We start from the raw sequence: 26,296 nt of genomic DNA, 5'->3' as shown, positions 1-26,296 counted from the left end.
ACTCTCCACCATGCCTGGCTCACTTTTGTATGTTTTTGTAGAGATGGGGTCACTCAGGTTGGTCTTGAACTCCTGAGCTCAAGTGATCACCTGGCTTTGGTGGGATTACAGGCGTGAGCCACTGCACCAGCAACATCCTAATACTTACAGCAATGTAACCAAAAAGTTAAGGCAATGAAGTTTTTATAATGTGCCCTATACACCCTAGCCAAGCCAAGGTAGCATCTGACCATACTCATCTTCTTAAAACATTTTGCTTAACCTCTCTCCAAGGAAGAAGCTTACTTTATAGGATGCGTTATTCCTGAGCAATAGACTTTTTAATAAAATACCTATGTCTTACATTCTTTACTAGTTCACCTGTGACCATGTAAAGTCCAACATGCCTGTTATAAGAAAAAAAAGATCCAGCACAACCTAGAGTTATAATCCAATCTTTATTTAAAAATCTAATCTGCCAGTTTAGCGTTTTCCACCAACTCGGGGAGCTGAAACTTTCACAGGCTTCACAATCTTTTGCTTAGGTGCTGCCTTTGTAGGTGCCTGTAAAAAGATAACGTGATATTACTCCACAAAACTTTTGTTACCCTATTATTACCCATCTCTCACATCCAGACTGTTTATGTAGGTTACATCACTTTCTTAGTAATTTAACTGCATTCCTAATGCCAATCTTTTAATGTGACTCCCCTTAAATATTTAAAGTCCATCTTTACAATGAAAGACAAAGATACCATCACAGATTGGAGGAAATAAAGAGACACAACCAAGTGCAGTGTAGGATCCTGAAATGCATCCTAACAGAAACTCACAGAAAAGTTCTCACTTAACAGTACAGCTTTTACTCAGCTTTTCTCAATGTTATCAATGTAGATAACCACAGTAACTTTCAAAACCAGGCAGGGTGCAGGGGCTCATCCCAACACTTTGGGGCACTAAAGCAGGTGGATCGCTTGAGCTCAGGAGTTTGAGGCCAGCCTGGGCAACATGGCGAAACCATCTCAACTAAAATACCTATTAGCTGGGCGTGGTAGCGCTTGCCTGTAGTCCCAGCTACTTAAGGGACTGAGTCAGGAGGATCACTTGAGCCCAGGAGGTTGAGGCTGCAGCAAGCCGTGACTGTGCCACTGCACTCCAGCTGGGCTACAGAGTGAGACCCTGTGTTGAAGGAAAAAAAAATAAAAAGCCAACCTTTATTTTTCCCAATTCCTAACAGTAACAGATGCTTTGGCTTATGGAGAGGACCACCTCTCTGGAGACCTGAACCACTGGCCAAGTAATTGGTTACAAACATCATTTCCAAATGAGTCTTGCATTCAATACTTTAAAACTGTGAAACTTTCATTTATCACAATTTAGACTGAAAATAAATTTTCCAGCTGTGCTCAGTGGCTCACACTTGTAATCCCAGCACTTTGGGAGGCTGAGGTGGGCAGATCACCTGAGGTCAAGAGTTCAAGACCAGCCTGTCCAACATGGTGAAACTCTAGTCTCTACTTTAAAAAAAAAAAAAAAAAATTAGCCAGGTGTGATGGCGCGCACCTGTACTCCCAGCTACTCGGGAGGCTGAGGCAGGAGTATCGCTTGAACCCGGGAGGCAGAGGTTGCAGTGAGCCGAGATCAGATCATGCCACTGCACTCCATCCTGGGCAACAGAGCAAGACTCCGTCTCAAAAAAAGAAAAAGAAATGTTCCTGTTGTATTGTTCAAGAAAGTAAAGAAACCCCATAATTACCTTAGCAGCAGCCATTGCTGTCTTTTTAGATGCTTGCTTAGCCTTTTTTGCTTCCTTAGCAGCCCTGTGGGGTAAAAATAACTTAAGGCAAAAGCACTTTACTCCTTAGTGGTACAACTTCTTATTAGAGTTAGACTGTACTGGACAAGTACAATGACCATGTTCCTTCCTGCCCCACCTCCATTTATTTGTAGACTAAATCCAAAAAGTTTGTCAATAATTTTCATTAACCACCAAATCAGCTTAACATAGACTATATGGTAACTTTAATTACTGAAGACCCAAACTTAAAATCCATCCCAATAAGTAAAATGCTCATAATGAAAGCATTCGTCACCTAATAGCTTGTTCTCGTTGAGCCTTTCTAACTTCAGGTTTCTGATTCCTCTTGGCCATTATATCAGCAAGAGATGCACCAGTAATGGCCCTCTGGAATTTGACTGCTCGGCGGGTTCTTTTCTTTTGAATTTCTTCCTGCAAAACAAAGATGAGGGGCACACTTAGGAACCTTCCTTCAAGAATTTAGAGGGAGGAAAAATTAAGTTTTTAAGACAGGGCAAATGAAGTATTTTAAGATTCATATTCAACAAAAAATAATTCATATGATTATTTGAAATAAAACATGTTTTCCACTTATGGATTAAGCCCTCTATTACAAATCCTAGCCATGTTTTTTACTACCTTAAAAAGACACACAAAAAATTGAACTCTAAGGAAAATGGTTATTCCATTAAATGCACAGCAGTATAAATGAAGACTGTTTATACTTTTAATAATTTACTTATTGAAAAAATTACCAAATTCAGCTATTTTAACTCAAAGGACTGTCACTAGGAGAAATAAATTAGACAATGATTTGACAGGAGAGCCACCAAATGTTAGGCAGGATTTGTCTAAGAAGGTATTGTGGAATCTAACGCTTTCTGTAGATTATTGGAAACCTATACTACAGTATTTATAAGAAAAAGATCTTGCAGAGCACCTTCAAGTCCAAGAACAAAGTATATTTGAAAAGTTGTTTATCAAGGCACTGACATGCAAAATTACCTTAAAAGCTTTTAACAAAAATAAGGCACACTGGTGGTTTAGACATCCTAATTTTAAACTTTTTGGAAAGATGAAATCTTACTGTTTCTACAGTAAAATGGCAGTTTTTCTACAGTAAATGGCAGTATTTACCTGTTTAATATTTTTGTCTCAAACCAACACTTAAACATTGTTTTTATTGTGGTAAAAATGTAACGTTGACAATTTTAACCTTTTGGTTTTTTGCTTTTTTTTAAGACTGAGCCTTGCTCTGTTGCCCAGGCTGGAGTGCAATGGCATGATCTTGGCTCACTGCAACCTCTGCCTCTACCTCTGGGGTTCAAGCAATTCTGCCTCAGCCTCCTGAGTAGCTGGGATCACAGGTACCCGCCACCACACCCAGCTAATTTTTGTATTTTTAGTAGAAACCAGGTTTCACCATGTTGCCCAGGCTGGTCTCTAACTCCTGAGCTCAGGCAATCCATCCGCCTTGGCCTCTCCAAGTGCTAGAATTACAGGCATGAGCCACCATCCCCAGCGTTTTCTATTTTTTAAAGTAGAAACTGGGGTCTTTGCTACTATACTGCCAGGTTGGTTTCAAACTCCTGGGCTCAAGCTCAAGGGATCCTCTTGCCTGGGCCTCCCAAAGTGCTGGAATTACAGGAATAAGGCACTGTACTAGGCCCATTTTAACTTTTTTTTTTTTTGAGACAGAGCCTCACCCCGTCACCCAGGCTGGAGTGCAGTGGCGCAATCTCAGCTCACTGCAACCTCCACCTCCTAGGTTCAAGCTATTCTCCTGCCTCAGCCTCCCAAGTAGCTGGGACTACAGGCGCCTGCCACCACACCCGGCTAATTTTTTTCTATTTTTAGTAGAGAAGGGGTTTCATTCTGTGGGCCAGGCTGCTCTTGAACTCCTGACCTCATGATCCGCTCGTCTCGGCCTCCCAAGTGCTGGGATTACAGGTGTGTGAGCCACCATGCCCAGCCTCATTGTAACTTTTAAAATTATAATTTAGCTTTGCAGGATGGCTCACGCCTGTAATGCCAATACTTTGGGTGGCCAAGGCAGGAGGATTACTTGAGCCCAAGAATCTGAGACGAAATTGGTCAACACCGCAAAGATTTCTGTCTCCTCAAAATATATTTAAAAAATAGCTGGGCCATGGTGGCATGTGCCTGTGGACCACGGGGTAGGCTGAGGTGGGAGGATCACTTGAGCCCAGAAGGTTGAGGTGGAGTGAGCTGTGATCCTGCCATTGCTCTCCAGCCTGGGCAACAGAGAACCTGTCTCAAAAAAAAAAAAAAAAAAGTATAGTGGCCTTATGTACATTCATAGTGCTGTGTAGCTATCACCATTATCCATCTAAATAACTTTTTTTTTAAAAGGTCTCCTATGTTGCCTCAATCCTCCCACCTTGGCCTCCAGAGGAGCCAGAGTACAGCTGCTGCCACCAAGCCCGGATTTGCTATGACATTGATTGATGTACAAGTTATACAGTCCCTGCAGTCCCCCCTTCCAACTGTTTTAGGGTATAACTTAGAAGTGGAACTGCTGGGATAATTTTTATGTTTACCTTTTTGAGAAAACACCAAATGGTTTTTCACAGCTGCTGCATATTTAGCAATGCACAAAGGTTCCAATTTCTCCCCATCCTCACCAACACCTGTAATTCCTTTTTTTTCCTGAATAGTCACCCTAATAAGTGTGTCATACCCACTTTTAGGTTTCTCAATCCTCTGAACTTTCAACATATTTTATGTCTGATGGCATTTATTTCTCACAATACCTAGAAGTCTTTCATCCAGAGGGTGCTCAGTAAGTATTCCCAAGTCTCCTGAATACTACTAGTCTTACCATAGCACTCAAAACTTTTTCTCATGTATAACCTAGCTAAAAGGACACTTAACAAGGACCAGAAAAACCATTGTCTTGAGAACGAACTAGTATGGTGGACTGGCTCATAGTCCACTGGCTATGTTAGGACTAGTCCTGTAAATATTGCAATCAAAACCAAATTGTGGTAACTTCTCAATTTCCTCCCACTGGAAAACTAAGGCTTTCCACCCGGCCCTATAAAACAAAGGTGCTTAACGTAATTTATCTGACTTTAAAATTTAAACTCGGTATTGCTGCTAGCCTTAGATATATAGAGACAGTTTATAATATCTTTTTCATTTCCCTGATGCTTTACAGTTTAAGAGCTCTTTCGCATACAGTCTGATTTAATTTTACAGAGCAGAAAACCAACGTTCAGAGAGCTTAAACAACTTAAGAGATAGCCCCCAACCTCAAGACGTATTCCACTTACCGACTGTCCCTTTTTGTGCTTCCTTCTGTAGAGGACAGTCCAGTTTATCTGCCGAGGATTCCTCTTGGAAAGGAACGCCGACTCGCATTTCGCATTAAGAAACTGGAAAACCTAGAGTGACAAATGCAAAGGAATTGCTATTTAAACAAAGTACAAGAGGCTGAGTGAGCTTGGAATCCTTAGATCAATATGCTAGTTCTGGCTTATCATTTTACAAAACTGAGGCCCACGAGGACCAAAAGGCTGTCACATAACTGGCAGGTAACTGTGTCACACTATGAAGGTCCTTGCGTTTAGTCTTTTCTCGAGAGCAGGAAATCTAGCTCATAGCAAAGGACAGGGTGGTACGTCCTTCTGGGAAACATTCTGCTGTTGTCCGTCCCGGGATTCCAAGGGGTACCTGGGTACCTCAGTTATTTCCCTTACACCGGGACATCAGTTACATAAACCCCTCCTGATGTCCGACCTGGCTCACAGTAAATAATCAACGCTGGTTCACTTAGAGGTTTCTGGTCCTAACGACCAGTCCACAGAGCGTCCACGAAGACTTCCAGAGGCCAAAGGTGATGTGGGGAATAAACCCGCCTAAACCGAATTAGACCAGCCTTTCCTCCTCGGAGTACAAGAAGCTAGGTGAAGCCGACGCCGCTTTTTACCTTCCCGTCGGTCCTGGCGTAGCGCCTCCCATGTCCGGGGTAGATTTTGTAACCGCTAAAACTGCACAGCTCGACCCTGCAACAAAAAGTGAAAGTCCATCAGGGAGGATGGCTACAGCCATGCCAGGGACGACAGAGAGGCGTTCTGCCCGAGGATGTAAGCCGATTGGGAACCACGGGTCGTGCTTACTTCATGGCGACGGCTCCACGGGAAGAGAAAAGATGGCGAAAAGAAAGAGAGAATTATGGGAAGAGACCTTATAAGGTCGTGACCAGGATTGGGGGCCGGAAATCTCCTCCCCTAATATCCTTCGATGTTCCTGGCGCTCCTTGATGACGTAATCATCGCGAGACGAAAGCTCTCTTTCCGTGACAACTGATTTTCTCTGGCGGAATTCTTCCAGAGGCTGCTGGAGGATTCTCGGGCCCAGAGGGCGTGCCAAAAAGGCAGACAGTTGGTTTATGAGTCATTCTGTCTCTCTCTCTCTCTCTTTTTTTTCTTGAGACGGAGTTTCGCTCTTGTTGCCCAGGCTAGGGTGCAATGGCGCGATCTCGGCTCACAGCAACTTCCGCCTCCCAGGTTCAAGCGATTCTCCTGCGTCACCCTCCCTAGTAGCTGGGATTATAGGCATGTGCCACCACGTCCGGCTAATTTTGTATTTTTTGTAGAGACGGAGTTTTTCCATGTTGGTCAGGCTGGTCTCGAACTCCTGACCTCAGGTGATCCGCCCTCCTCGGCCTCCCAAAGTGTTGGGATTACAGGCGTGAGCTACTGCGCCCGGCCCATTCTGTCTGTCTTACAGCCAAGTATTCTAGAGCTATCTTCCGGCTGCGGGGAATGTGAACTGAAGAGAAAGGTGTCCTCTCTTCTCATGAAGAGACCCAAAGACGAATGCCCCGCAGGTAAAACAAGTCACATTTTGCCTTCCCTGTTGGCCCATTTCCTCAACCAAACAAATTAATAGTTTAACAATTTATAAGAAAGTAATGACAACCGAACCGTTTCTCAGGCTGTGCGAATCGAACAGTGCACGTTGGGCTTTGCATTAATTATAATTAACATTCTTTGAGCGCTTTCTCTGTGCCGGGAATTATGCCAAAGGCTTTGCAAACACGAGCTCATTCAGTTTCCAAAATTCCTATTAAGTTACCCGCCTAAGAACTACAATTCGGAGTTGCTGCCTAGTGAAGTTGAGGGGGTCGGTGGAGCCCCGCTGGGAGGCCAAGGGCTCAATCTGTTGAGCCCTCCTATGATGCTACATATTTCATCGTATGACGAGGAGTGGCCACAGGCAATTCATGAATTCTGTGGGAGGCTGCAGTATATGACTAGGAAACAAACGTAATGATTGATTTCTGCTTTCTATGTATGCAGCTCACCCTAAAAAGGTTTTATAAGATAGCTGGTTGAAGATATTTGGAATGTCTAACAAGTTGGCTGACTAATGTTATGAAAACTGTACAATTGTGTTGGAACTAGTCTTTTTTTTTTTTTTTTTTTTCTTGAGACAGTTTCGCTCTTTCACCCAGGCTGGAGTGAAGTGGCGCGGTCTCGGCTCACTGCAACCTCCGCCCCCCGGGGTTCAAACGGTTCTCCTGCCTCAGCCTCCCCAGTAGCTGGGATTACAGGCGCCTGCCACCACGCTCGGCTAATTTTTGTATTTTTAGTAGAGATGGGGTTTCACCATGTTGTCCAGGCTGGTCCCAAACTTTTTTTTTTTTTTTTTGAGACGGAGTCTCACTCTGTCGCCCAGGCTGGAGTGCAGTGGCGCAATCTCGGCTCACTGCAAGCTCCGCCTCCCGGGTTCAAGCCATTCTCCTGCCTCAGCCTCTCCGAGTAGCTGGGACTACAGGCGCCCGCCACCACGCCTGGCTAATTTTTTGTATTTTTTTAGTAGAGACGGGGTTTCACCGTGGTCTCGATCTCCTGACCTCGTGATCCGCCCGCCTCGGCCTCCCAAAATGCTGGGATTACAAGCGTGAGCCACCGCGCCCGGCCGGTCCCAAAGTCTTGACCTCAGGTAATCCACTCGGTCTCCCAAAGTGCTAGGATTACAGGCGTGAGCCACCGCGCCCGGCCCGTAACCAGTCTTAAGAATGATGTTAGGTGGCCAGACGTGGCGGCTCACGCCTGTAATCCCGGCACTTTGGAAGGCCGAGGTGGGCAGATCACCTGAGGTCAGGAGTTCCAGCCCAGCCTGGCCAAAATGGCGAAACCTCTTCTCTACTAAAAATACAAAAATTAGCTGGGCGTGGTGGCGCACGCCTGTAATCCCAGCTCCTTGGGAGGCTGAGGCAGGAGAATCGCTTGAACCCGGGAGGCGGAGGTTGCATTTAGCCAAGATCACGCCGCTGCGCTCCAGCCTGGGCAAGAAGAGCAAAACTCCGTATCAGGAAAAAAAAAAAAAAAGGCGGCCGGGTGCAGCGGCTCAAGTCTGTAATCCCAGCACTGTGAGAGGCCGAGGTGGGCGGATCACGAGGTCAGGAGTGTGAGACCAGCCTGGGTAACACGGTGAAACCCCGCCTCTACTAAAAATACAAAAATTAGCTGGGTGTGGTGGCGCGTGCCTGTAGTCCCACCTACTCGGGAGGCTGAGGCAGGAGAATTGCTTGAACCTAGGAAGTGGAGGTTGCAGTGAGCCGAGATCGCACCACTGCACTCCAGCCTGGGCGACAGAGCAAGACTGCGTCTCAAAACAAACAAACAAACAACAACAATAAAAAAAACAAAACATCTTTCAGAAATAGTCCTGGCTTCTACAAGATCCAAGGCACAGCTGAGTTTAGGCAGCCAGTGGAACCAAGATCCACCTGAAGGAATGCAGTCCTTTTTGCTCCACAGAACCTCAGAATTTATAGTCCCTTCCCAATGTTTTAGAAAGATTTTGTTTTATTGTTCTTTTTTTTTGAGACAGAGTCTCGCTCTGTCGCCCAGGCTGGAGTGCAGTGGCGCAATCTCGGCTCACTGCAAGCTCCGCCTCCCGGGTTCACGCCATTCTCCTGCCTCAGCCTCTCCGAGTAGCTGGGACTACAGGCGCCCGCCACCACGCCCGGCTAATTTTTTGTATTTTTAGTAGAGACGGGGTTTCACCGTGGTCTCGATCTTCTGACCTCGTGATCCGCCCGCCTCAGCCTCCCAAAGTGCTGGGATTACAAGCGTGAGCCACCGCGCCCGGCCTTATTGTTCTTTAAAATTATGTTTGGCCTGACTGGTTCTGTGGAAGAAATGCAGGAAACTGGACCTTAGGGATTTTGGCTGTATTTCACTCTTTACTGGAGGGCCTTCTTGAGTTGGTATGTCAGGATTCCTTGTAACACACTCCCATAACCAACAAATTGTGCTCAAAATGCTCTTAGTATAGGGAGAAATTTTGCAGAGAGAGACCTCTAAATGAATTTATATTATACAGTGTCATAAAGTAGAGCTTCTGACACTATCCAGAAATTATTGCTGACTTTATCCATGCTTTCTCTTTTGTCATAGGCAAAAGGTTCAGCTACACTCTATTCTCTTTTTATTCATTTATGGAGCAATACTGAACCAAACTTGGTGCCCTTTTCAGCCTCTGTCCCTCTGAGAACAGTGTGTGCTTCCCTTCAGTTTCTTCACCCATTTGTACATATTTCCCTGCTATATTAGTTTCCTGTAGTTGCTGTAAGAAATTACTATGGGCTTGGTAACAACACAGATACATATTTTCTCACAGTTCTGGAGGAAGTAAGTTCAAAATCAGTATCACTAGGCTGAAATCAAGGTATCTCTGTGCCCTCTGGATCAAGGATTTAAGGGAGAACATGTTCCTTGCTCTTCCAATTTCCACTCATCTAAACCACTCTTGAATTCCTAACCCATAGAAACTGTTAGATCATAAATGTGTGTTGTTTTAAACTATGTTTTGGGGAGTAATTTGTTAATATAGAAATAGGTAATATAGGAGGTAAGGAAAAATTGACAACGAGGACTTGGTGAATGGTGGTATCATTTGTCAAGAGTGGATAGATAAGAGGAAGGGAGTAGGTTTGTCAGGGAAAGGGTTAATTTTTTTTTTTTTTTTTTTTTTTTTTTTGAGACTTGTTGCCCAGGCTGGAGTGCAATGGCATGATCTTGGCTTACCACAACTTCCGCCTCCTGGATTCAAGTGATTCTCCTGCCTCAGCCTCCTGAGTAGCTGGGATTACAGGCATGCGCCACCACGCCCAGCTAATTTTGTATTGTTAGTAGAGATGGGGTTTCACCATGTTGGTCAGGCTGATCGCGAACTCCTGACCTCAGGTGATCCACCCGCCTTGGCCTCCCAAAATGCTGGGATTATAGGCATGAACCGCTGCGCTCAGCCCGAAAGGGTTAATTTTGAAAAGGCTGGATTCAAGATGCTGATAGGTATATTAAGGTACAACTGTGTAGTGGGAAGTTAAACATGTTCAGAAGAGTGTTTGTAATATGATTTATTTTATTTTTTAATTTTTTTTGAGATAGGGTCTCACTTTGTCTCCCAGGCTGAAGTACAGTGGATGATCAGGGTTCACTGCAGTCTCTACTTCCTGGGCTCAAGTGATCATCCCACCTCAGCCCCGTGAATAGCTGGGACTATAGGCGTTTGCCACCATGGCCAGCTAATTTTTTGTATTTTTAGTGGAGATGGGGTTTCACCATGTTGCCCAGGCAGGTCTTGAACTGGACTGAAGCGAGCAGCCCACCTCAGCCTTCCAAAGTGCTGGGATTACAAGCGTGAGCCACCATGCCTAGCCAAGGATATATTTTAGTAGTAATGAACTTATGGTGACAGAATATGTGGGATAGTATCTCCTACTGTCACAAGCTGGCTTCTCTGGAAACAGTTACTGAGACTGACTTTGGGGTTCAAGATATTTGTTACAGATCAAGTCTTGTGAAAGGCAGTGGGAGAAAACAGTGTTAGGCAGAGGAAGAAGTTGCATACGTTATAGGCCCAACTAAATCTCAGTCAGGCTGTGTGCGGTGGCTTATGCCTGTTAATTCCAGCACTTTGGGAGGCCGAGGCGGGAGGATTGCTTGAGCACAGGAGTTTGAGGCTGAAGTGAGCTATGATCACGCCACTGCAATCAATCAATCAGTAAACCTCAGTCAACCCTGCCAGGAGCTATGGAACAATTATTGTTTGTTGGAGTGTTCTGTGTTGGACTAAATGGTGAAGGCTCTTTATACTTCTACCTTACTCAGTCACCACATGGAGGCTGCCCCAGAGAGGTCATGACCTCAAGTGAGGAGGTACTCAGCAGCTGAGCCAGGCCCTACTGATAGCTGGAGGATGCTGCTGCCCATGCTGCCCACTGTGAGGCAGCAAGCCCTTGCTTGAAGGGGGATCTGGATAGTATGTTTCTGTGTCTACCACCCCTAGAAATGGTGCCTAGAGTGAGTCATCAAAAAAAGAATCAGATAGCTGGGTGTAGTGGCGGGTGCCTATAATCCCAGCTACTCAGGAGACTGTGGCAGGAGAATGACTTAAACCAGGGAGTTGGAGGTTGCAGTGAGGTCACACGACTGCACTCCAGACTGGGTGACAGAGTGAGACACCATCTCAAAAAAAAAAAAAAAAAGAAAGAAAAAAGAAAAAGAATCAGGAAATACTAATATTTAAAGGATAGGTGAATGGAGGAAAATAATCAATTGAAGGAGGCTGAGCAGATGAGGTCAAAGAAGATAGAGATCCATAACAGTAACCTCATAGAAGTTTATGGAAGCATTTTGACAGTGCTAAATGTCACAAAGTTCAAGTAAGACAGTTTCAGAGATGTATAAACATGAATGCCTTTGCAGTGACTTAAGTGTGATTCTGGTGTTTCCTTCTAAAAATACTGCCTTCTCAGGTGTGGGAAGGATTCTATCTTTTTAGACTTTACCATCATAGTTCTCTGCAGGCTTGCAATCCTGAATCAGGCTTGACTTCAGAAAGTGCTTTAAAAGGGAGGCTGGATGTGGTGGCTCATGCCTGTAATCCCAGCACTTTGGGAGGCCAAGGTGGGTGGATCACCTGAGGTCAGGAGTTCAAGACAAGCCTGGCCAACATGGTGAAACCCCATCTCTACTAAAAATTCAAAAAAATTAGCAAGGCGTGGTGGCGGGTGCCTGTAATCTCAGCTACTTGGGAAGCTGAGGCAGGAGAATCACTTGAACCCAGGAAGCAGAGGTTGCAGTGAGCCAAGATCGGCCACTGAACTCCAGGCTGGGTGACAAGAGTGAGACTCCATCTCAAAAATAAATAAATAAATAAATCTAAATCTAATCAAGCCTTTATATCTAACTACTACATTAACTTTCCTTGTAGGAAATACAGGGGACAGAGGAACATGTGAAATGACCCCAGAGGGATGCAGTTGGCAAAATCTAGTGTGTGAGAAACAGAATAACAATTTTTCCAACAACATGTGAATTGAAAGGAGAGAGAGATATTAAAACATAGAGACAAGGGGTGGGTACAGTGGCTCATGCCTGTAATGAGGGATCCAGGGGCCATAGGTGATTTGACGCACCGACATGGCCCACCAGCTGTTGAGTTCCGCCTCCAGCCAGCCACTGGACCAACATGCAGTGCCCTGGCTGGGGGCAGGAAAGTCTAACAAACCATTTCATTCCACTGTCCTCCTGGCCAAACCCACAGAGCACAGGTAACCAACACCCCTTGGATGTGTTTTGTACTTGGATCTGGGGTGGGCATCAAGTCACTTGCAGAATGTATGATGGTGCTGCCAGCTTGGGGGAAGGAGGAGGGCAGCAGTAGTATTGGAGGGGAGGGGAAAGATAGGCCATTGTCAGGGAACTGCAGACTCAACCTGTGGAGGCAGCTGGGGAAGCAGCAGAAAGCGGGACTGCACGTTAGCTGAGACACCAAGCCCTAGGCACATGCTCTGTTATTCTCTTGTACTACTTCACTGATAAAACACAAAATTAAAGATAGAATTAGACTTTCAAGACAGCAACAGCAGAAAATTAAACCCCAAGTATGGGACCCTCCTTAGCACAGTGCCCTATGCAACTGCACTGGTCACACAACTTGAAGCTGGCTCTGCCTTTAGACTAGCAAGAAATTTGGGCAGGGTGTTGCAGTTCATGCCTGTAATCCCAGCACTTTGAGAGGACAGGGCCAGAGGATAGCTTGAGGCCAGAAATTTGAGACCAGACTGGTCAACCTAGAAAGACCCTGTTTCTACAAAATCTAAAAAAAAAATTAGCTGGGTATAGTGGTGCATGCCTGTAGTCCCAGCTACTTGGGAGGCTGAGGTGGGAGGATCGCTTGAGCTCAGGAGTTTGAGGCTGCAGTGAGATGTGATTGTGACACTGCACTCCAGCCTGGGTGACACAGCGAGATCCTGTCTCAGAAAAAAAAAAAAAAAAAAATTTTAGTGACTTTGTTAACCAGTTACAATGTATGGATTTTATTTAAGCCCTGCTAAAATAAGCTGGACAGACCTGGGGTAATTAGAGTACTTACTGGATTTTTGTTATTAAGATTTACTGTTAATTTTTTAGGTTTTATGATTGTACTGTGGTTATTTTTTAGTTATTTTTTCAAGGTACATACTAAGTATATTTACAGATGAAATAACATGTCTGAGTCGGGCATGATGGCTTACGCTTGTAATGTCAGCACTTTGGGAGGCTGAGGTGGCTGGATCACTTCAGGTCAGGAGTTCGAGACCAGCCTGACCAACATGGTGAATCCCCGTCTCTACTAAAAAAATACAAAATTAGCCAGGTGTGATGATGCATACCTGTAATCTCAGCTACTTGGGAGGCTGGGGCAGGAGAATTGCTTGAACCCAGGAGGTGGAGGTTGCAGTGAGCCGTGATCACGCCATTGTACTCCAGCCTGGGCAACAAGCGAAACTCCGTCTCAAAAAAAAAAAAAAGAAACAACATATCTGAGATTTGCCTTAAAATAATCTGAAGGCAGAGTTAGTGGGTGTGATAATTAATATTAGATATCAAATTGATTGGATTGACAGATGCCTAGATGCTGAATCATTGTTTCTAGGTGTGTCTGTGAGGGTGTTTCCGGAGGAGATTGACTTGTGAGTCAGTGGACTGAGAGGGAAAGGCTCACCCTGAAGGTGGGCAGGCACCATCCAATCAGCTGGCCCAACTAGGACAAAGCAGGCAGAAGAAGGGGGATACTCAGCTCATACTGCTTTCTTTCTCTTGCTCCCTTCTCGAGTGGGATGCCATCTTGCTTCTGCCCTTGCACATCATACTCCAGGTTCTTTGGGTTTTGGACTCTGGAACTTGCACCAGCAGCCTCTCAGGGATTCTCAGGCCTTCAGCCACAGATTGGGGACTACACTTTTGTCTTTCCTAATTCTAAGGCTTTTGGACTGGAATGAAGCCACCAGCTTTTCTGGTTCTCCAGTTTGTGGACACCCTGTTAGACTTCTTCACCTTTGTGATTGTGTAAGCCAATTCCCCCTAATAAAATCAATCAATCAATCTATCTATCTATCTGTCTATCATCTATCTATCTATCTCCTATTGGTTCTGTCCCTCTGGAGAACCCTTACTAATACTGTGTGTAAGTCATTTATGAAAAATGATTCATGGGTAGGGTAGCTCATTCCTGTAATCCCAGTGCTTTGGGAGGCTGAGGTGGGAGAACTGCTTGAAGCCAGGAGTTCAAGACCAGCCTGGGCAACATGGTGAGACCCATCTCTACAAAAAATTTTAAAAATTAGCTGGGCATGGTGGTACACTCATGTAGTCCTAGGCATTTGGGAGGCTGAGGTGGGAGGATTGCTTGAGCCCAAGAACTGCGGGCTGCTCTGGAGCTATGATCATACACTCTAGCTTAGACAACAGAATGAGACCTTGTCTCTAAAAATAAATAAATAAATAAATAAAGGGCTAGGCATGGTGGCTCACACCTGTAATCCTAGCACTTTGGGAGGCCGAGGCGGGCGGATCACTTGAGGTCAGGAGTTTGAGACCAGCATGGCCAACAGGGTGAAACCTCGTCTCTACTAAAAGTACAAAAATTAGCTGGGCATGGTGGCACACGCCTGTCATCCCAGCTACTTGGGAGGCTAAGGCAGGAGAATTGCTTGAACCGGTGGGTGGAGGTTGCAGTGAGCCGAAATCGCACCATTGCACTCCAGCCTGGGCAACAAGAGTGAAACTCTGTCTCAAAAAAAAAAAAAAAAAAGATGGTGGCCAGAAGTGGGTAATGGTTGAAGCTGGATATTAGGTACCAGGGTTCATCAAAATAGTCTCTATATTATTATATACTTTTAAATTACTTTTCCATGATGAAAAGTTTCAAACAATTATTATGTATCTTGGGATTAATTTATGTCCCACAATTCAGTCCTGAAAAATAAAGTAAGCACCAATTGTATTACTTTGTAATTAAAAAAATACTTTACGGGGGAAAAAAATCCCCGTACTTTATACAAGGAATGCTTATAGCAGCTGTATTCATAATAGACAAATACAGGGAACAGCTTAGGTGCCTGTCAATAGGTGAATATATAGGCAAACTATAATACATATCAATGTACTACTACTTAACAATAAAGTAGAATGAACTGTTGATTTACACAACATGGATGAGTCTCAGACATTATATTAATTGAAAGACTTACATTTAAAGTACATACCATATGATTCCATATATATCAAGTTCTACATCACGCAAAATAACCTATGGTGGGGGAAAGATTTCAGAACACTGGTTGCCTCTATATGGGAGGGGAAGGACTAACTGGAAGGGAGTAGGAGGGAACTTTCCATGTGAATAATAATTTTCTATATCCTTTCTTTTTTCAGAAGGAGTTTCGCTCTTGTTGCCCAAGCTGGAGTGCAATGGTGCAGTCTTGACTCACTGCAACCTCTGTCCCCCAGGTTCAAGTGATTGTCCTGCCTCAGCCTCCCAAGTTGCTGGGATAACAGGCGCCAACCACCATGCCTGGTTAATTTTTGTATTTTTAGTAGGGACTGGGTTTCACCATATTGGCCAGGCTGGTCTCAAACGCCTAGCCTCGTGTGATCCACCAGCCTTGGCCTGTCGAAGTGCTGGGATTACAGGTGTGAGCCACTGCGCCCAGCCAGTTTTCTATATCTTGATGAGTTTTCGTTTAATAATACAGTTTGTCAAACTCAGGGGATGCTAATTTAAGATTTGAAAATTTCAGTGTATGTAAATTTTACTTCAGCAGAAAGGAAACTAAATAAATATTGAACACTAGTTAATGAAATACATGCTGAAGTATTCAGGGAGCGATGTACTTGTCCACTAAAAAACATCATGGGCCCAGTGCGGTGCCTCACACTTCTAATCCCAGCAGTTTGGGAGGCTGAGGTGGGTGGATGGCTTCAGTCCAGGAGTTGGGAGACCAGCCTGAGGAACATGATGAAACCTTATCTCTACAAAAAATACAAAAATTAGCCAGATGTGGTGGTACATACCTATAGTCCCAGCTACTTGGGAGGCTGAGGTGGGAGGATGGCTTGAGCCCAGAAGAGGAGGTTGCAGTGAGCCAAGATGGCAAGATCGTGCCACTGCACTCCAGCCTGGGTGACAGAGCCAGACCCTGTGTCAAAAAAAAAACCAAAAACCCATAATAGACTGATGGATGGATAGAGGGATACAAAAATTAGCTGAGTGTGGGCTGGGCACGGTGGCTCATGCCTGTAATGCCAGCACTTTGGGAGGCCGAGGCAGGTGGATCACGAGGTCAGGAGATCGAGACCATCCTGGCTAACATGTGAAACCCCATCGCTACCAAAAATACAAAAAATTAGCCAGTCGTGGTGGCGGGTTCCTGTAGTCCCAGCTACTCTGGAGGCTGATGCAGGAGAATGGCGTGAACCTGGGAGGCGGAGCTTGCGGAGCCGAGATCGCGCCACTGCACTCCAGCCTGGGCAACAGAACGAGACTCCGTCTCAAAAAAAAAAAAAAAAAATTAGCTGGGTGTGATGGTGTGCTCCCTGTCGTCCTAGCTACTTAGGAGCCTGATTTGGGAGGATCACTTCAGCCCAGGAGGCAGAAGTTGCAGTGAGCCTTAATCACGCCACTGCACTCCAGCCTGGGTGATAGAGCCAGACCCTGTTTCCCCAATCGCCCCCAAAAAATAGAATCAAAGTGTAGGTAAATGAATGTTCACTGCACAATTGTTTGAATTTTTATGTACGTTTTAAATTTTTCCTATTATTTAGGGAAAATAAAGGGAGACATCTTCTGGAAGAAATTGGTATTACTGATTGGCTCAGAAAGGCAAGTGCAAGAAAACATTTTTTTTTTTTTTTTTGGTTTGTTTTTGTTGTTGTTTTGGGACAGCATCTCCCTCTGTTGCCCAGGCTGGAGTGCAGTGGAGAGATCACAGGTCATTGCAGCTTCAAATTCTTGGGCTCAAGTGATCCTCCCACCTCAGCCTCTCAAGTAGCTGGGACTACAGGCATGTGCCTGGCTAATTATTTTTATTTTTTGTAGAGGTGAGGGTTTAGCTTTGTTGCTCAGGCTGGTTTCGAACTCCTGGCTTCAAGCAATCCTCCCACCTCAGCCTCCCAGTGTTGGGATTACAGATGTCAGCCACTGTGCCTGGCCAAAATATGGTTTAAAAATATGATTTGGTATGGAATGATTGCTTATTTTTTACATACCCCATTGGTTCTTTCTCCTATGCCCAAGCTGAAAATCTTTCTTCTCTTCCACTGTCTAACTTCTTACTTAGATTTTACTTTCTGCAGAATAAGAATCAGTAAACTTTTTCTGTAAAGGGCCAGAGGGTAAATATTTTAGGCTCTATGGGCTAAGGGGCAAAATTGAAGATATTGTGTAGATACTTGTAGAAAAACAGGGAAAACTAATTTCCACAACATTTTCACTGACGAAATTCAAAATATAATAATATCGAGTACAAGTTTTTGTAAATCAGGTATGCTAATCAGAAAAATGAAATTCTTTTTGTGGGGAGATGGAGAATAACATTTTTCTTAATTAGGTTTCAAAGTTCTTATTCCCTATCAAAATCTATTGCAAATGTCATCTGTCAATCATGATCTGTAATGAAATTTTACAGATTTTATCTTTGAAAAATATATTTTCATACATACAGGCACTGCCCAATATGATGTCAATCCAAGGACATATGATTTAAATTAAGTATCTTATACTCTTGGAAAACAATTACAGAAACACATTATTCTCTTTATATCTGCCTTTTAGCATGTCAGATGAATCATTTCTAACTGATGGTTAGGTGGAAGCTCCTCAATTGCACAGTTAAATGGATTTTGAAATATGGAAATTTCCTTTGTGTTTGTGTTTGCAGAGATCCGTAAAACACCACTAAAACTGTAGTTTGAGCTTGAAAAATATAACCACTGCAAACTTGTGTGAGGATAGAGAGCTTGCTTTTCGTCTTAACTTGTGACTCAAATAATGTTAGTTGTCAAAATGACTTCATCATAATAAGTTTTGCATGTCAGTACTGTTTATTAGGATGCATCATCAAATGATCAAAATTAGCAAACTAGCAAAAATGAATTTCAAAGTCATTCAGTCAGTGGTGTAAAATAAATAAAATCCTGAGCCCTCTACCAACTTCATGAACATACCCTCATGGCCAAGGGGACCCCAGAAAAACCTTTAAAACAGAGTTCCTGATCATAACAGGACAGGAGGTCAGACATGCCTGATTACACTCCCTCCCTTTTGGAGTTTAGACACAACAACCGACCAGCATTGATGTTAAAGAAGAGATCCCAAGACTGACAGAATGGACTTTTTGTGGCAATAAGATATCAAATGATAAACAAGACCCAAGGCCATGCCAGGTAAGGGTTAACTCATATACCCCTACACTTAAAGAATAAACTGGGTTCTAACTGCCCCAGGGTTTTTCTTTTTCTCTAACAGCTAAACCATCACTGGCCTAGAGATAAGCAATATTAAAACAACTGTAGCTCACCGTCAGACACTGAATAACTGATCCCCGTTCCACCAGCTTTGATTGGATAAGAGACTGATTTCAGTAACTTTCTCCTGATAGGAAGACTGCCAACCACGGACTGATTCTGGCAGGCTTGCAGAGGCTGCACACTTGCATGACTTCGTGTCTTGAAAAGAGCTTTTGATGTATAGGACCTAATTATAATACATTTAAGTATTAAATATCCACTCTAAAGTGAACATCGGTCATATATTACATGCATGTTTGTTCAATACCTGTGTGTCAGGATCACCTTTATGAATATTCAGAGTTTCTCCAGTAACCTGTTGAATGTGTATGTTTAACCAAACTGTTCAGCATAAAGCTCCTACCCCAACCACTCCTCCTTTGAAGTGCCCGTCTCTAGTCTCTACGGAGGCTATTCTTCTCAGCCTATGGGATGGACACCTTGCAGGCTGTAAACCTTTTTTTTTTTTGAGACGGAGTTTTGTTCTTGTTGCCCGGGCTGCAGTGCAATGGCACAATCTCAGCTCACTGCAACCTCCTCTTCCCAGTTTCAAGCGATTCTCCTGCCTCAGCCTCCCGTGTAGCTGGGATTACAGGCGCCCGCCACCATGCCCAGCTAATTTTTTTTTTTTTTTTTTTTTTTGTATTTTTAGTAGAGACGAGATTTCACCATGTTGGCCATTCTGGTCTGGAACTCCTGACCTCAGGTGATCCACCCGCTTTGGCCTCCCAAAGTGCTGGGATTACAGGTGTGAGCCACCACACCTGGCTGGCTGTAAGCCTTTATAAGACATAAAATCTTCTTTCCAAATTTATAGGTCTCATGATTTGTAAAGGTAACAGTGGTTAAGAGAAATTCTTTTCATTTAGAAAAATTTCAATCTTGGCTTTAAAAAAACATCACAATAAAATGTTATCACTGCTAAGTCATCAAATGCTATGTGGCAGGGCAAGGTAGGATATTCTGCTATTTTGACCAAAAATTCACGGACTAACAACAGTTAAGTCCATGAGGATGAATGAATTTTATCATTGATACTGCAGATTCAATAATACCTGTACATGGTAAGTTCAAATGTTTTCCACAAACTGTTTTTCAATAATCAAATGATGTTATAACCATAGGATTTAAACACCTTACATTTTCATAAGCATTGTAAATCTGTCAAACTAAGCCCTTCTCTTTTTATATCATCAGTTGCAATATAGCAAAGAAATTCTACTTCAGGTGTACTTAATTAGTGTTTTTTCACCTTCTTTAAAAATATTCTCATCTGTTTCATGCAGCTGTTTCTGGAACTAATTCTTCAGTCCATTCAATACTCCTTGAATATATAGGAACAAATGAGCAACATCAATAACACCTATCAATTCAGTACAAGCTAAGGAAAACCATTCAAAATCACTTGCCTTGCTTTTTTTTTTTCTAATTAAAAAAAAATTTTTTTTAGAGATGGGATCTCTGGTGTTGCCTAGGCTGGATTTGAACTCCTGGGCTGACTCAGTTCCCTGAGTAGCTAGGACTACAGGGATAGGCCACCTCATGTGGCTAACTTGCCTTGTTTTACTATTGATGTTGTTTCCTGTGTCCTTAACACTTGAAGCAGCTGTTCTCAATGGTTTTAAGCAAGTTTCTTTTTCTTTTTTTAATTTAAAAATTTTAAAAAAATGTTTAATCAACATTTTTTTAAATTTAAAAAAATTTATTAATTCTTTTTAATAGACAGGGTCTTGCTATGTTGTCTAGGCTGGTCTTGAACTCCTGGTCTCAAGTGATCCTCCTGCCTTGGTCTCACAAAGTGCTGAGATTACAGGCATGAGTCACTGCATCTGGCCAAGTTTATTTTTTCTGTATACATTTCTTCAGCTACTTCAATCAAACATTTAATTAACATGCTGTAATGAATGACTTTTCTTGCTAGGCTAACAAATGAGGCACTTGGAAACTTTAGTTGCAGCCTCACTTTCATTTTTTTGTGAGGAAATTCTGTGTTGACATACTCTTTAATTTCTTTTTACCTTTCCTGACTGATTTTCTGTAATTTGGGAATATTATGATGACTGCTTATTCTAAGAATATTAACATATAGCATTCTTTTAGCACATAAATAGTTTCATTTGCATAATAAGCACCAGGCTTTGCCATCGAATTTGATAAAATAATCCATGCTTCAGGGTACCTTAGAGATGGGATATTTTAAGTCCAATTCTCTCTGTCTCATTTTTTTCTTTTTAGAAACAAGGCCTGGAGTTACCCATGCTGGAGTGCAGTGGTGTGACTGTAGCTCCCTGCAGCCTCGAACTCCTGGCCTCAATTGATCCTGCCACCTTACCTTCTGAGTAACTGGGACTACAGTGTGTGCCACCACACCTATCATTTTTTTTTTTTGACATGAGGGGTATATGCTGGTAATAAAAATAAAATTTTGGGGTATGGCAATATGCATGCTACTCAAAATGCTGCCAAGTTACAAAGTGTAACTATGATTTGTAATGGATAGCAGCAGTGGCAAGTGGTAAGAATGGTCTCTTGTCATGACTACTCTGTTATAATGTAAAAGCAGCCATAGACAGTAGATAAATGAGTAAGTATGGCTGTATTCCAATAAAGTTTTACTCATGGACACTGAAATATGAATTTCATATAATTTTGTGTCACAAAATATTAATTTTTTTTTCTAGCCATTAAAAATGTACAAAGCATAATTAGCTGTGGACTGTACAAAAGCAGGAAGCAGGTTGGACATGCTTTCGGGCCATAGTTGGCCAACTCCTGCTAGAGAACATTTATACGTAGCAGCCTTTTGAGTAGTTTTCTTCATTTGAGGTCATGAAAAGGAATTAGTATTGGCAGGGCACGGTGGCTCACGCCTGTAATCCCAGCACTTTGGGAGGCAAAGGCGGGCAGATCACCTGAGGTCAGGAGTTCGAGACCAGCCTGACCAACATGGTGAAACCCCATTTCTACAAAAAATTAGCCGGGTGTGGTGGCACATGTCTGTAATCCCAGCTACTGGGGAGGCTGAGGCAGGAGAATAGCTTGAACCCAGGATGCGGAGGTTGCAGTGAGCCGAGATCGTGCATTGCACTCCAGGCCTGTGCAACAGGAGCGAAACTGTCTCAAAAAAAAAAGAAGAAAAGGAATTAGTATTTTAAAAGAGATTATTCATAATCCTTCTGTGCCGTAGGTTTCGTATTGTAGTTAAATACAAAACTCAGTGATTTCAAAGTTTTAAAAATCCAATTTCTAAAGATAAAAGCACATTTGCATTTCTCAGCATACTCAGTATATCAATATACATTACATATATATTTCTGTGTTTGATATTATCTTCTCTTCACTGGAAAGGTAAAATTTTTTGGTTTGTTTTGAGAAGGAGTCTCGCTCTGTTGCCCAGGCTGGAGTGCGGCGGCGCGATCTTGGCTCACTGCAACCTCCACCTCCAAGGTTCAAGTGATTCTCCTGCCTCAGCCTCCTGAGTAGCTGGGATTACAGGCGTGTGCCACCACACCCGGATGATTTTTGTATTTTTAGTAGAGACGGGGTTTCAGCATGTTGGCCAGGCTAGTCTTGAACTCCTGACCTCAGGTGATCCACCCACCTCGGCCTCCCAAAGTGCTGGGATTACAGGCATGAACCACTGTGCCCAGCCAGAACTGGCTAACATTATTGTAGAGGTTGGCAAATTCAAAAACTTCAGGATGGACCAGCAGGCTAGAGACCCACACAAGAGCCAATGCTTTGATTCAAATCTGAAAGGCTGTCTGTTGCAGAATTCCTTTTGGCTCAGGAGAGGTCAGTCTTCTACTCAGTTCAACTGATTGGATGAGGCACACCCACATTATCGCAAGACCACCCTCACAGAGACATTCGGAATAACGTTTGACCTCATATATGGACACTGTGGCCCAGCCAAGTTCACCCATAAATTTACCATCATACCTCCTCATTCAAAAAAAAAGGGCTGGGCTAGCGGTGGCTTACGCCTGTAATCCCAGTACTGTGGGAGGCCAAGGTGGGTGGATCACCTAAGATTGGGAGTTCGAAACCAGCCTGACCAACATGGAGAAACCACATCTCTACTAAAAGTACAAAATTAGCTGGGCATGGTGGTGCATGTCTGTAATCCCAGCTACTCGGGAGGCTGGGGCAGGATAATCACTTGAACCCGGGAGGCAGAGGTTGTGGTGAGTGAGATCACACCATTGCACTGCAGCCTGGCAACAGGGCAACAAGAGCGAAACTCTGTCTCAAAAAAAAAGAAAAGAAAAAAAATCGCCCAAGCGTGATAGCTCACACCTGTAATCCCAGCACTTTAGGAGACTGAGGCAGGAGGATTGCTTGAGGCCAGGAGTTAAAGACCCGCCTGGGCAACATAGTGAGACCCTGTTTCTGTAAAAATAATAAATTAAAAAATGAAAACAATTTTAATTAAAAAAAGGAGTCAAGTCAAAGTTGGGAGGAAAGAGCAAAACTACCACTCTTACAATGTTCCGAAGCTTCTAAGCACTAGAAATCTTCCAGGTAGAAATTAAAGTTAGAATTTAAAAAATACATTGTTCTGTAAAAAATAAAGAACTTATTCACTTAATTTTCTTTTTTGTTTTTCTTTTCTGTTTTTTTGAGACAGAGTTTCGTTCTGTCGCCCAGGCTGGAGTGCAATAGCGAAATCTCGGCTCACTCCCCTCCCACACCCTGCACCGGGTTCAAGCGATTCTCCTGTCTCAGCCTCCCAAATAGCTGTGATTTTATTTTATTTTATTGAGGGAGGGTCTTTCTCTGTTGCCCAGGCTGGAGTGCAGTGGCCCGATCTCGGCTTACTGCAGCCTCAACTTCCTCGGCTCAAGCAATCCTCCCACCTGCCTCCTGAGTGGCTGGGGCTACAGGCACACACCACCATGTCCAGCTAGTTTTTGTATTTTTACTAGAGACGGAGTTTTGCCATGTTGCCCAGGCTTGCATTCTTATTTTTAAGTAAGTCTTCGAAATCCAGTGTGTATTTTACACTTATAGCACATCTCATTTAGGACTAGCCACATTTCCAATGCTCAGTAGCCAAATATGGATATTAGCTGCCATATTAGACAATGCATCTCTAAGGAGTGAGATTATCACAACTTTCACTTTGTATTTTACATATTATTTTGTTTTCCTGAATGTTAAAAAAACCATATATTGCTCAATCAGAAACCATAATAAAATAAAAAGTCAATTGCTCTGAAGTCAGAAAGAATTATGCTTTTGAGTAGGTGTTACACAATAGTAAAAACCAAACAGTAGAAAAGGTTATATACTGACAGTTTTATGTGTGTTCTCTGTGCACTTGTCTAGAAGATGGGCCACAACTTTTGTAGATTATGGTCTTTCAGAAGAGTCAGTAAACCAAAAAGAAATTTAAAACCAAAGTCAAAGAATTTCAACAACAAAATTCCACAGTATTTAGACAGAGGGTTAATTACTTTGCCATGTTATAATGAGCTTCTATCCAGGCTTCTTGCCAGGAATTAGTGCTAGACAAATAGGAAGCTCTTTGAGGGAGAGAAAAACAACACAGGTTGGGGGACCAGTGAATAATTGCTTCCACTACCCCTCTAGAGGTAAACTACCAACCTATCATCCCTGAAACCAATGAGAGTTCAGGAGGATGGACAGAACTTTTTTTTTAATTTTGAGACAGGATCTCACTCCGTCACCAAGGCTGAACTGCAATGGCATGATCACAGCCCATTGCAGCCTCAAACTCCGGCCTGAGCAATCCTCCCACCACAGCCTCCCCAGTAGCTGTGCCCACAGGCTCGTGCCACCATACTCGGTGAATTCATTTTAATTTTTGCAGAGACAGGATCTCTCTATATTGCGCAGGCTGGTCTTGAATTCCTGGGCTTAAACGATCCCCTGCCTCGGCCTCCGAAAGTGCTGGAATTATAGGCATGGGCCACCACATCCTGCCTAGTCAGAACATGCTGAAAGCAGGAATCTTAAAAAGAATGCAATGTCAGCTGGGCACGGTGGCTCATGCCTGTAGTGCTAGCACCTTGGGAGGCCGAGGCGGGCAGATCACCTGAGGCTAGGAATTCGAGACCAGCCCGGCCAACATGGTGAAGCCCCATCTCTACTGAAAATACAAAAAAATAGCTGGGAGTGGTGGCTCGCACCTGTAGTCCCAGCTACTTTGGAGGCTGAAAGGAGGATCGCTTGAGCCTGGGAAGCGGAGGTTGCAGTGAGCCGAGATCGTGCCACTGCACTCCAGCCTGGGCGACAGAGGGAGACTGTCTCAAAAAAAAAAAAAAAAAAAAAGAATGCAATGTCAGGGCCAGAAAAATGAAGAATTAACTAACTCAAGATGAGATTCTAAAATGTTCATTTTATTTTCCCCCCTGGATATCAGCTAAATATGAGGAAAAAAAAGAGGTGGGAGTATAAATTAATTTCAAGAATATTTTTCAGGTTATTTAGGTAAACTAAATAATAAAGTAAACCAGAAGAAGTTGTGTTTTGTTTAAAAGAGTAGTAAAGAAATCCTTGACGTTTCTATTTCATCTCTCTTGAAGTTTTTCTGAAAGGCAGTAGAACTTTTATAAAAATGATTCATTATATTCTCAATTGAAAATTTAGGGGCTGGGCGCAGTGGCTCATGCCTGTAATCCCAGGACTTTGGGAGGTTGAGGCAGGCAGATAACTTGAGGTCAGGAGTTAGAGACCAGCCTGGCCAACATGGTGAAACCCCGTCTCTACTAAAAATACAAAAATTAGCCGGGCGCGGTGGCTCACGCTTGTAATCCCAGCACTTTGGGAGGCCGAGGCGGGTGGATCACGAGGTCAGGAGATCGAGACCACGGAGAAACCCCGTCTCTACTAGAAGAATCGCTTGAACCTGCGGGGTGGGGACAGAGGTTGCAGCGAGCCGAGATCACGCCATTGCACTCTAGCCTGGGCAACGAGTGAAACTCCATCACAAAAAAAAAAAAAAAGAAAAAAAATTAAAAGAATGCAAAATATCTCATTTTTATATTGTATATATGTTGAAATGCTAATATAAATAAATATATTTGTCTTTTTAAAATATGGCTGTTAGCTAACTTAAAATTTCATATGAGGTACACCTATTTCTATTGGACCGTGCCACCTTAGTAACAATTTAAAAATCAGTACCTTTTGCCGGGCACAGTGGCTCACGCCTGTAATCCCAGCACTTTGGGAGGCCGAGGTGGGAGGATCACCTGAGGTTGGGAGTTCAAGACCAGCCTGACCAACGTGGTGAAACCCCATCTCTACTGAAAATACAAAATTAGTCGGGCGTATTGTATGCCTGTAATCCCAGCTACTCGCAAGGCAGAGGCAGGAGAATCGTTTGAACCTGGGAGGCAGAGGTTGTGGTGAGCCGAGATCACGCCATTGCACTCCAGCCTGTGCAACAAGACTGAAACTCTGTCTCAACAACAACAACAACAAAAAACCAATACCTTTTATTGAGTATTTACCACATGTTAGGCACTATTTGGATTTCTAACGTGATTTAATTTATTAGATTATCACAATAGTGATATGGATTGGGAATTATTAATATTACCATTTTTCACAGGGCAGACCACAGAGTTTAAATTACAAGTCAAGATTATGCTGCTGGCAAGTGACAATAATG

The 26,296-nt window shown here is 43.4% G+C and overlaps 2 protein-coding genes across 2 annotated transcripts in view; one reads left to right on the top strand and one right to left on the bottom strand.

The window, feature by feature from the left end:
- Positions 1 to 418: 418 nt before the first annotated feature.
- RPL24 (ribosomal protein L24) lies at positions 419 to 6,046 on the bottom strand. Its single transcript, XM_032150284.2, has 6 exons — positions 5,920 to 6,046; positions 5,730 to 5,805; positions 5,074 to 5,184; positions 2,073 to 2,209; positions 1,736 to 1,799; positions 419 to 543 (listed from the first exon to the last, which is right to left on the bottom strand). The coding sequence occupies exons 1-6, from the start codon at positions 5,922 to 5,924 to the stop codon at positions 463 to 465; spliced, it is 474 nt and encodes a 157-aa protein (XP_032006175.1). The 5' UTR covers positions 5,925 to 6,046; the 3' UTR covers positions 419 to 462.
- Positions 5,092 to 26,296, top strand: part of CEP97 (centrosomal protein 97) — a 67,277-nt gene continuing 46,072 nt past the window's right edge. Inside the window, exon 1 of the mRNA XM_032150279.2 lies at positions 5,092 to 6,632. Coding sequence (XP_032006170.1) covers positions 6,602 to 6,632 — 31 coding nt within the window. The 5' untranslated portion in view covers positions 5,092 to 6,601. The remainder of the gene's footprint in view (positions 6,633 to 26,296) is intronic.

This window comes from Hylobates moloch, unplaced genomic scaffold (assembly GCF_009828535.3).
Source record: "Hylobates moloch isolate HMO894 unplaced genomic scaffold, HMol_V3 SCAFFOLD_4, whole genome shotgun sequence".
Classification (NCBI taxonomy): domain Eukaryota; kingdom Metazoa; phylum Chordata; class Mammalia; order Primates; family Hylobatidae; genus Hylobates; species Hylobates moloch.
This window is presented reverse-complemented; position numbering and strand designations above follow the sequence as displayed.